This window comes from Lissotriton helveticus, chromosome 1_1 (assembly GCF_964261635.1).
Source record: "Lissotriton helveticus chromosome 1_1, aLisHel1.1, whole genome shotgun sequence".
Classification (NCBI taxonomy): Eukaryota; Metazoa; Chordata; class Amphibia; order Caudata; family Salamandridae; genus Lissotriton; species Lissotriton helveticus.
In genome coordinates, this window is record NC_136057.1 from 291,382,321 (window position 1) to 291,394,729 (window position 12,409).

Sequence of the window (12,409 nt, forward strand, 5' to 3'; positions counted from 1 at the left end):
TTCATACCAATACGCTAGCCTTGCGTACGCCGAGCCAGCCCACTACGCTAAAGATTTGGGGGGGGGGGCACGTATGCGCTATGTTTTCGTAATCTTCTCTACTGACTATACTATCATGGTTGCGTCCACTGTCTACTTCACTCAATAGACCATAAGTGTATGTTCACATGTACATGTCTGTGCTCTGCATACTCAAGTCTGTCTGGCACATCCCTTCAACACTTTACATTGTATACTTTTATAATAGAGAATCACTTCCCACCTTTGCACATACTTTGCTCCATTCTCTCCCCTCATTCTGCATTGTGTGGCAGAGGTGCCATGCCATGCTTGGTTTGTATACATGGCTAGCCACGGTTTCCACAGTACGTAGTGTTGTTGTGTCCGCTAAGTGTACATGTTGTTTGCCTTGTTGCATGTGATTATATAAGGTAGCGCGTTTATTCTCAAGCATTGGTTTCTCCCATTTACATATCGCTGTCTCAAAGAGGATACAGAACTTTTTCTCACAAGTGGAAAGTGCGATCACAATGGCACTCATACATTACTATCCAAGAATGTCCAACTGCACAACGCTTCTAAGCTTACAGCCCCCAAGCTTGCGTGCTTTCTTAAAACCACGCCAACTCCCACAATCAGCCCAACATTCACACAGCTTTCTAACAGCACTTATCTGCTTCTCAATAACATGCACTCCTACGGAATATGAACTGGCATACCGTCTGTCCCTACTGTTTCAAACTGAGTAACTTCCTGTGGCAATGTCTATTCCCACCCACACAAAACAACTCCCAAACTTCAACTTGACCTTCAAAACCTACTTTGAAAACAGATTTAATTAAACTAACTAAAGTGAAACAGCTTTTGTTCAGAACAGAAGTGTCCCTCACTTCTGCAAAAGAAATTTATCGACTGCAGATAACACGAACTTCAAGTAAAATACAGTCCCTTTTAAATACGAACCTCCCATTACACTTTGTGAATTGTTGCACAATTTTCAACACATCTCACACTCAAGGTCTGGCACACTTTTAACACGGTCTCCTGCGGCCTTCTCAACTTCTTCAAACTGTTTTTGGTATAATACCAGACTTCATTTATTCAATGATCTATGGAATAACAGGAACAGTGCCCATAATTCTTGCTCTCTTTGCGGCCATCCTACTACTATTTTTGCTTCTAAAAAACTGTCTGCGCTCCCGGTGCTAACAACCATGTCCGACAGAATATGCCTCTGCCGAAGCTACATCAATACTGCAAAAAATGGAACAACTTTTCGGCTGCCTGCCTCTATCTATTATCGGAGCCAGCTACAACATGACATTTATTTACACATATGCAATTTGCATACAACCATCTTTTTATTGCAAAACTTGCCCATTTGACTGTTGAATGGATCTATGCCTTGCCAACATTCCAACAATCGCTCCCGATATCCAGCAGGTAATGGAGTATCTTGAAAACCATGAACTTGATTGTTCAGGCAGTGGAGCAATGGCAGACACAACACAAAAAGGTATTGTGGGGGAATTGGATTTCTGCACAGCCGCAAAAGATCTCCTGCAACTTGCGTACTTCGATAACATCACAGATTGCCTGCCAATTCAAATTGCCCCTTCCACATTTGAGGAACCTTACTGTCCCTTCGAGGAAATTAATTGAATTGCTTTGCTTTTCTCACACGATGGCAAAAATGACCTCTTGGAACATTACGTATCTCAAGCCGCTGAAGAACTTCCGACTGCAATCTCCAAGACTTGTAAGAAATTCACATTATTCTTGGATTGTTTTTTTCAACTTTTTTTTACTTTTACCTTTCAATTTTTTTAATACACTTAAATTGAATTATTTTCATATAATAACTTCACGCATTTGAACTCTATTTTCATTATTGCCCCATACGTCTCCACTCTAACCAGGGATTGGTGATGTATGGCCTATGCAAATACGCTATTTACTTGCTAAATTAGCCTAAATCCGACATCCATTTTGAAACCATGTCTATTCTTTGTGCATATGTCTCTCTCTGCCTGCCTGTTATCCACAAAGCCCTTTCACAAAAATGTACCTTTATTTTCCTTATAGAATTTAGAGTCTTTCAACTCTAATATCTATTGTTGATTTCACATGGAACTGTAACATGTCATGTGGAATTCACTGATACAGGAGCTTACGTTTGAATCCAGCAGAGCAGCTTAGAATTTGCCTCAGCTGGAAGCTATTGCACCAGTTGGTCCATTTATGGCACTTAAATAAAGACACTTTTTATATAACTTTCAAACTCCATCGCTTTATTACACACAGTCACTTTCTTAAACACACCTGATTTCAACCATTTGTCTTCTGTGGCATTGCAACATTCTGCATTATATTCTTCACGATTATTTCTTTATTCCTGCTTGGTAAAACACTGCATTCGAGTCTTCGGACCGGTAGGGGTGGGTAGTTTGCTTCCAACTCCCTGTATAGTATAAATGCATACTAACACTACTTACACAGGTATGGTACTGCGGCCAGTCTCCTACAGCACCCACAGCACATCACTTTACAGAAATCAGCTCACAACTTAGACTCACAGTTTCATCCCCGAGTCTTCAGAGCGGTACCAGTGAGTAGTTTGCTTCCCACTCCCACTATAGTCTAAACGCATACTAACACCACCTGCACAGCAATGCTACAGTGGCCCTTATGCTACAGCGCCCAGAGCACATCAGTTTACAGCACCCAGCTCACAGTTTAGGCTCACGCTTTCATCCCCGAGTTTACCGGCACCTCACCTCACCACCATCTCACTCTGGGCAATACACCACTTTCACACTGGTAAGGGTAAATACTTCGCTTCACACTCCCTCTATAGCACACCCTAACCACCCTACAAAGCTCACAGTGCTGCTACCCTCCTCTTTCCTACTTTTTTTGCCCTTTTTTGCCCTTACTCGCTTCAACTGAATCACAAAATGACGGCCAACACTTCCTAGTTGCTACCGCTCGCACCGCTCACAGCCAATAAGCAGCAAGCTCATGCTGGTAACGCCTCAGCCAATCAGATGTCAGAATTCCAAAATATTGATAGCTGTAAATTTCAATATTTCTCCAAATCTACTGAACAAATTGACACCAAATAAACAAAAGTGTGCTTTCTAGACCAAGACCCTTCTCCCTGCCAAATTTGGGGTAATTCTGTTCACCAGTTCGACCTGTAGCCTTGTCTAAAGTTTCCTATGGAAATTAACATAGAGAAAACACGTTTGGGACCCCCTTTTTTCTCAGCCCCCCCTTGACGAATCACCCCAGACGTTCAACATAGGAGCTGATATGAACAAGGAATTCGTTTTGAAGATTTAATGAAGATTCATGAAACAACGCCAAAGTTATAAGCAAAACAAAAAATGCTCTTCTTATGGAAACTTGGTCCTAACTATAACTACCTACTGGCAAACCGTAGTAGGTAAAATATATGCTGCTGCCTCCCGAATAAAAAAAGGTGAAAGCGAACGTTGTGAGAGGTGTCTTCCTTTGCGAGCAAACTCAATTGGAATATATATATGAAGATACCTCTCACAACGTTCGCTTTCAACTTTTTTTTATTCGGGAGGCAGCAGCCAGCAGAAAAGGCCCTCTCAACGTTAGTGAACACCGTTGATGCCATACGTGTTTCGGAAGACTTTCCTTTGTCTGTAGCTTGGCGTGTAAGGGGGAAAGGGGTTGCACACTTAATTTATCCAGGTGATACTGCAGTTCTTAGTCCCGCCCCACTGAGCGTGTGCTCGCTATGCCCTCTGGTTAATGTCATTTTTAGCAAAGTAGTTTTCCATAGTGGATGTCGCTTACTCTCTCCTTCCTGCTGCACTTGGAGCACTGATTGAAACATCCAGCAGTCCCATTGAGCAGATACCAATTTCAATTACTATTCACTTGGTTTAGAATTGAACTGAATTTGTGTATTTTTTTCTAACTTTGCCAGGAGTGGACACTTAAACCTCACTCTTCCAGTAACACAACTATTTTCTCTTGTAGCTCTGGTGCACATTTCATGAGAAATCGATGGTGAAGGTTGGATGTCAGAAAACACTGGATGATCTGAAGCTGGACTATCTTGATATGTACCTGATCCACTGGCCAATGGGGTTCAAGGTGCATTTGGATATCAGTGTTGCTCTATATTGTTTATTGTGCACAGTATAAACATAACGAAGCTCTACTAATTACACCACTTTGCTATTATGCTTTGGATGTGGTCACTGGTCTTGCATTTGCCTTTAGAAAGGATGCAAAGGTGTGCAACCAGACCCCAAAAAGCTTCTTATGTGAGATGTTGTTATTTTCCTTTGACAGGCCGGTGACACGCTGATCCCACTTGATGAAGATGGACATGCAATCAGGAGCAACGCTAACATTCTGGAGACTTGGGAGGTAGGATTGGGAAGGCTGTGCTGCTCCAGGAGTCCCAGTATCAGTGGTGGATGAATTGTGGATGTCTATAGTGACCATAGTGAGACTGATACTTTTGCTGTTTCATGACCTCTGTTTTGCGTGTCCTCTCAGGGATATGTTTAGATTTTGCCCTCTACCTCTGCTTGGTGTTACAATAGAACGGACACTTTGGTGATACTGTCACTAGACATACATAGACGTATGAGAATGTGTTGAAAACTAATTTAAATAGTTATATGTTTGGTTTTATTTCGAATGAACAATGACTTTTGCCACATTTTGTAATCAACAGAAAGCATTCACTGCTGAGCACTTAACTACCTCTTACTAATCGTTGGCAAGTTGGTTCTCCATCAGCCATTTTTGTAACATCCTCACTGCACACTTTAAAATTATGGAGTTTTTATTTCATTTTCTGGGTGAAATTGCAAGTAAAAAAAAACTGTGCTCCAAGGAGATTCTACTCTTGTGCAGCCACATTGTTTTTCTTGTATGGTGCTCGATTATGATGTTTCTCTTGCGGTGTAGATTGCGGGGTATAATGTCTCAGATTGTGTGCCTTTTGGGCTACATCAGGTATTTTTGGGGTGGCGAGAATTGGAGGTGTGTTTGCCCTGATAACTTGGTGTTACTTTGGTGTTACAACAGAACGCACACGTTGGTGATACTGTCATTAGACATACATAGACGTATGAGAATGTGTTGAAAATTAATTTTAAAAAGTTATATGTTTGGTTTTATTTCGAATGAACAATGACTTTTGCCACATTTTGTAATCAACAGATAGCATTTACTGCTGAGCACTTAACTACCTCTTACAAATCGTTGGCAGGTTGGTTCTCCACCATCCATGGTTGTCACATCCTAACTGCACCCTTTAAAATTATGGAGTTTTTTTATTTTATTTCCCGGGTGAAATTGCAAGATCAAAACTGTGCTCCAATGAGTTTCTACTATTGTACAGTAACATTGTTTTTCTTGTATGGTGCTCGATTATGATGTTTCTCTTGCGGTGTAGATTGCGGGTTATAATGTCTCAGATTGTGTGCCTTTTGGGCTACATCAGGTATTTTTGGGGTGGGGAGAATTGGAGGTGTGTTTGCTCTGATAACCTGTGAATTCTTTGTGCTTTATGAAGTTGCGTATCTTTGGTGCTACATGGAATCATGCAGTATTTGTTGCGTGGAATCTTCGTCTTTGTTACTGGGGTCTTTTTCTAGACTATGTGGATAAATATATTTATTGTACTTAGGAGCCTTTTGTACTGGTTGTATTACAATTAGATTGCGGGTTGCTTTTTTTATGCGAGGGGCTCTAAATATTTTAGACTGTATGCGTCTGTGAGCAGGCTGTCATCTGTTTACCATTGGATCGCTACGTCTTTGCAGTTTGTTGGGGCTTGTGGACACTTACATCTCATTTGACCTCTTGAAGGGCATGGAAGAGTTGATGGATGCTGGTATGGTGAAGGCCATTGGAATATCCAACTTCAATCATGCTCAGATGGAAGCCATCTTGAACAAGCCAGGACTTAAATATAAGCCAGCAACCAATCAGGTAAAGCTTTCTTCAAAGCTGCATGAGATGAGTTCAGATTGTATTAGTAGATGATCACAATAATAATACTTGCTGCCTTTATTAACACATCATTGGGTGTTTACTGTAGTTGTTCACTGTTTAATGGCCACTCAGATTCAGTGGGCTATACTCACATTGATCAGTAATCCAGGCAGAAGGGGAAAGCCATAACTGAGATCCCAGGTAGTGACTATGAAACCAATAAGGGAAGTGGAGGTCTTACCCACTCTTCTCCAAGAGGCTGGAAGGCTGGCGCTGATGAGGTACCAGACGTCCCAGAATGCAGGTGAAAGTTTGCCAATGTCCTGATATTATTGACTGCTTATCGGAGAGAAACTCAAAATGTAACTGATACCATACGGGTAGACTAGATGAAAGTGGTAGTGTTTTTTCACCCATTGTTTTCTGTGAATATATGCCAATTTGGCCACACATCAAAGTCAACAGTGTGGCAGGCACTATTCTCCAAGAACCATTCATCGAATCCAATTTTTTGTATGCGTACAGTCACAAAGCAGCCGTAATAAAGACAATTGGTAGTATGTAGACCCTTTAAATGAGTATATGTTTAGCAGATTCAGTACTCTCAACCCGTACTTTTCCAGCATTGGATTATCTTTAAGGTTCCTAAACTTTAGCACAGATTTATGAAAAATTCACACAAAGCAGCTGCATTGCGTGAAAGGGAGAGAGCAGAATGGCACCATAACTACTAAAGTATCAGCTCTACCTAAGCTGGCACATGTTTGGCTGCCATGCTCTAACAAAACACACCAGTGCGCCATAGTGCAAGGGTGTGTGTGTTCTGTAAGCATAGTTTTTGTACTGGAAGGGTACCTTTCCAGTACAATAGCTATCATTTAACACTTTCCCACTTTGTATGTGTGCTGTACAATGAAACACACATTCAAAGTAGATGCAATTGGAAAAATGAGGAAAAGGGATAGCATTTGTCTTTGTTACACCTGCCTCGACGAGGCATGGAATTCTGTTGCAAATCGCTGTCTTGTAGATAAGGATTTGTCACAAAACCCATGGGAGGTTGCATGTGAACGCTCATATACCACCCATAGAACACCCCCTTGACACAAAGCAAAGCAAAGCAGCGCTTAGCTGAACTTTGTGTTATTTCGGGAAACTATATGAAACTGTAGTGTAGTTCCTATTATCCCAATAGGCTCTGCGCATTGGAATAATACCTTCAATAGTATAGGCCTAGACCAGACGTTAACTAGGTCTACTACTGTCGATATTAGACTTAAAGTTTTGGGTTTGCCAGCTAGCTCAGAGTTCACTAGAAACTTTCTCGAATAGGCAAGGAGGAGTTGAACCTCCCTGGATAGACAAGAAGGGATTTAGTTTCTGACAACCATAGAACATGACAACTTTGCTCTCCCCTAATCAAGAGTGTATCTCTAGAGTCGTGTGAACAAAAGGCAATTTATTTTACTCAGTCAGTACGTGCATTGTTAGTCTCATCAGATTGTAGAGAAAAGGAAGAGACGGGCGTGTTCAATAAAAGATGTTATTTATTGATCAGTCTCTTTTCTCATACAAGAGAAATGGATCGATATTATTGCAATACTTATAGTTAAGTAAAGTGCATACATTAAAAGCAGAAGTATAAAATAATACTGTAAAAACATTGATATGGTTTCTAAGCCATATGAAGGTTTAAAATGAATAAAATATATACATACACATATACATTTGACTAATCGTACTCAACTGGTGTTTCTAGCTACGCCTACCCCGTGTACCTGACCTAAGCCTAATACGTGGGCGGGAATAGAAAGTTACAATTTAAGTTAAGTTTGTTTTGCCAAGTGACTGACTAAAGAATTCTCTGCGAGGGGTTATTCAGTTCTGTACCTGGAATTTAGGATGGATGAGGGATGGTATCTCTCGTCTCTGGTCTCGATATTCCAGGCTGCCTGCGAGGGCTACCCGGAAGCGCCGGAGCTGGATTTCTCGGCAGGAGAAAAGGCAGCGTGTCGTTCTCAGCGCGTCAAGAAGGCGGGGCTGCGCCAGCGGGGTCTGCTCTGCTCTGGGCTTCGGCAAGTCTGGCTGCTCCGATCTCGTCACCACCGCGTGTGTTTGCATAGGGCAATATCGGTAATATTTATACCTTTAAGGTGCCGAGATTGACGTAAGGATGGACATAGATACGTCAATAAGGATGTCATACGACTTGGTCGTTAGCACATTCTTTTGCTGAAGTTCTCGAAGAAATCAAAACAATGGCCGCAGGGTTTTTCCCAGGTTGACATAGGTTTGATTTGTTTTGAGAACTCCGTATGCCTTATCAGAGGCTGGAGGAATATCGCTTGTCTAATTAGATGGCAAGCGTTATGACCTAATCAGATAACACGTTCCTGTGCCGTAGTGTGGCTTTATCAGATAACGGTTCCTGCATCATGGGGGTTTTCTGCCTCATGGGCTGGCTGCTAGTTAACTTGTTAACCAGAATAGGGTCAGGAATAGGGGGATCGATACAGAACCTATAGGAATACATCACACCCACTCCACGCTAACTATGGACATATTTACTAATCTATGCATAGTAAAACATACTGTAGAGTATAGTGTATACCTTACCACCCCAAAATACATAAATGCATTTTGAAATTATCAAATATACGGAAAAATGCAGTCATATGTATAGTATGCACTCAAGCTGTAGAATATTGCTAAAGTAAGCACGCATTTGTATACATTATTGCTATTTGGTATATGAAAATTTACACATGAAATGGCTCTTAATACAGAAAGAAGGTTCGAGACCATTTCATCACAGAATAAGAATGATTATGAACATACCAGCGGGCAGCTAATGTCTATAAGCTATCTAACATTAGAAATGTTAGTTCTCTAAGAATAGTTCTTACTTTAAGCAGAAGATAAGTGTCCCGAAAAATATGCAAAAATATTTTGGGGCTGCTGAAAAAATTGCTGTCCGTGAACTGGAGGGAAAATTGTTCATGGTATTCTGTTATTAAAGTTGAAGGCCAAATTCAGGGAACGCCGTGTGCGAGCTTGCTCAAAAGTCTCTATTTCTGCTCTGGTGAGAACATCATATCATTTAGGCTTTCGAAAAAGCTGTCAACAGCTTCCTGGGAGAGTTCCACTAACTCGGAAAAAGGGGTAACCATGCATTCGTTCGCATGATTGTCTCTACTGGCGTTTTGATTTGGATTGCTGACAGAGGTCGTACCTGATCGATGCTGCTTTCATCTTGAACGTCACTACCCCTTAATCGTGATGGTGAAGCTTCCACGAATGCCGTCATCAGGATTGGTAGCCGTTGAGGGCAGCACAAAGCATGAGCCTTTATTGGACTCAACAATGTTTCTGCATCCATTGGCGCATCCGATTGTAGCGTCAGACAGGTGTCTAACACGCATTCTTCTCCGCATAGCAGGCACCTTAATACAGGTAAAACACATCGATGCCACAGGTATGGGGGAATTAGTTGATAACAATGAATGTATCTCTGCAGTCGTCCTTGCGACCTGGAGATCATACGTTTCTTTTGATGACGTGAGCCTGGTCGGCGTCTGAAGAAGCACTGTTTTCATTCTGCTTAAAGTGTCTATTCGAATAGAAGTAATTTTCAAGTTGGGCCATGCCCTTGCCTCCCTGTCTGGAAAGGAGCTGGGGAACAATAAGCGTCCACAGCACTTGACCTTCGCAGTCGTAGTTACGAGATAAGGAGTCCCGGGCATAAGACTACAACATCTGCGATCTCCAATTAGAATGTAACTCCCATTGTAGAGTCTTTGAAAGAATGGTTCTATCTCTGTTGCAGGTGCGCCTTGCTGGTGACATGAAAGGTTATTTGAGTTCCCTTCACAGGCTCCGTGCAAACTAATTCCATTACACAGAAGTGTACCGCTTAGTGACATTGCACAATTATTGCCACTAAGAAACACTTTATGTCCTTTATTACTGACACATGCATGTGAATAGGGCAGGTTCCATGTTGTTTTAATGTACCCCTTTCCCAATTTTTCGTACATGCCAGCCTGTATATGTTTTTGGCAGTATTGAAACCTGAAGGTTGAAATTGGAATATTAATTATCCCATGTATTATCCATTCACTGACAGGTCGTTCTGACATTGTCACTGGTAATCTTTCGAGTTTCTCAATGCTCAGGATTGTATAATCAGCACCCTTTTGTGCCATACTGATTTGTCTATCAGTAAGGTTAAAGATATGGAATAGTGACGTTGTGTTGATTAAACGCCAAGGCACATAGCCTGAACGCAGATTTTGTAACGTCCAGCCAAGCTGTACAATAGAACGCAATTGAGACTGACCGTGTTGTAATAACAGTAAGTCTTGCGATAATATGTCGATTGCTGAAGACACAATGCTGTCCAGAGAAAACATTCTGGAGGACAGAGTCATTAACCCATTGTCCACTACAGAAAGTGATTTTTCCAAATTAATACGGTCAATTTCCCGTATCCTTTCTGCTGTCTCAATTTGAGTCACCTTCCAGGCCTCATTGTATGCTGCATATACAGAGGCTGCTATGAAACGTTTTTGACGCTGTTTGCGTGGTCCCATAGTGAAATCACGCAAGTCAGCACCATCAGTAAGTAAAGTTAGGTGTTGCTTAATTTCTGCCAGTGTGGAAGTTTGTAGCCATTGAAGGCATAATTTGCCCACACTGTAGGTGGTTATTATCCCTGGGTGTTGTCTTTGAGGATATCTAGGGTCTGGCCTGGTCATTTTGAACCCCTGTGTTTTGTTCAGGAATCTGTCTTGACAGTTATTAGTATCTGTGGGCCAGATCAACCACTTTTCCCAATCTGGATGTGTTCTGTTTTTGTTTAATACATAGTTTACGTCTATCTCTTCATCTGTAGAGCTATTGCTGTTCATTGTTGGTTTTGGAATAGACGGTTTATTTAAGTCTTTGATTTTGGCTAGGCCAAGACAGGTGGTTTGTTGAACAGTGTCATTTAAAAATATAATTTGTTCTGGGATCATGCAGGCTCTAAACAAAGATTCTATACCCTGTACTTGCCATTCTTTTGTACCCCAAACACTTTTCACTTCAACATGTTTGTCCCAGTAATCAAAACCAAAAGTATTCATTTTTTCAAAGAATGAGTCTGAATATATCAATTTCGTGTTTGTTATCATGTTCTTTGTCCCTGTTTTATTTGACAATTTGAAATAAAATGTTTCAGCATTACTTGTGTTAAAACCTGAAAAATATGGATATTTGTCATAAAAGGTTCTTGAGCTTCCTTTTGGAGGGGTTGCACAATGTTCCCATTGATTATAATTTAAAACATTTCTAGGTTGTGCAGATCTATGTAAAAAATGGTTACCATAGTGGTTGTAACAATACATGCTATCATAATTTGTTGAACCCTGCAAATAATCATGTTTGGTAATTTTAGCAGACATTACTAGGTCAGACATCATATTATTTATACTTTCGAAGTCCCAATCATCAGCAAATGAGCTTGGTTTTACAAAGTCACTCAATGAGATCTTAATTTGGTGTGGATATTTCAGGATTTCAACCAGCCCATAAATTTCGTAGTCAGTGTTGTCCCATGCTACCCCACCCGGTATAGGATTGGCTGTGAAGTTGACTGAAGAAAGTTCTCTTTTCTCGACGTGTGAAGATGTGTGTGGTTTGAGGATCAAGTTGATTTTCTGACTTGCTGTGTCCATTTTGGCATATTTTCCCTCAATGAAGCGTCCCAATGTTAGTATCATGATGAGCCAAAGTATGAGGATAAATGCACCAAAACCCACCCAGAATTCAATCCATGGAGAAATTAGATATGTTTCTTTCAGTTGTTTCAAAAGTACTTTAACTTTATCTCTAAAGGTTTTTGTTGATGGCTGTGTCTTTGATTCAGTGAAACCTTCAGAGGAATCATCGAAGTTTATGAAGTAGCCGGATGCAGTTCTGTCAATTGTTCCAATTGCTTCAGGATCACTGTTTCTTGCATATTCGTTTGTTACTTCATTATAGGTTGGTGTGTCTCTGCTAAATGTTTTTATTTGGGTTTTCAGAGGTTTAAGTTCCATTGCATTGTTGCCTAGTCCTTGTTGTTCTTCTGTAGGCGTTTCGAATGTGATTAGCCTCTTTGTTAGGACCTCTGTACTGGTAGCAAACCTTGGTGTTCTGCTACTTATTGGGAGTCCACTTGGCCTACTATTTGTTATCGGCCACATGATTGTGGTTTTACCAGGTCGATGGATACAACTCGGTTCTCCTTTTTACCAGCAAGCGGCGGTAGTACAACTGATCTTGTCCCGTTGACAGACAAGACAGGAACTGCTTTTCTGTAAGAAGGCCCAAATTCCTTCTTTACCGCGATCTTTTCTCTGACTAGATCCCCGACTTTTGGAATCCAGACAGG

General features: G+C 41.1%; 1 protein-coding gene across 2 annotated transcripts in view; it reads left to right on the forward strand.

Moving 5' to 3' along the window:
- Positions 1 to 12,409, forward strand: part of LOC144797444 (aldo-keto reductase family 1 member B1-like) — a 303,524-nt gene that overhangs the window by 199,692 nt on the left and 91,423 nt on the right. Inside the window, exons 3-5 of one of the 2 annotated variants that reach the window (XM_078668212.1) lie at positions 4,018 to 4,134; positions 4,336 to 4,413; positions 5,869 to 5,991. In XM_078668212.1, the coding sequence (XP_078524338.1) occupies positions 4,018 to 4,134; positions 4,336 to 4,413; positions 5,869 to 5,991 (318 nt within the window). The remainder of the gene's footprint in view (positions 1 to 4,017; positions 4,135 to 4,335; positions 4,414 to 5,868; positions 5,992 to 12,409) is intronic. The other variant, XM_078668249.1, reaches the window with a different exon arrangement.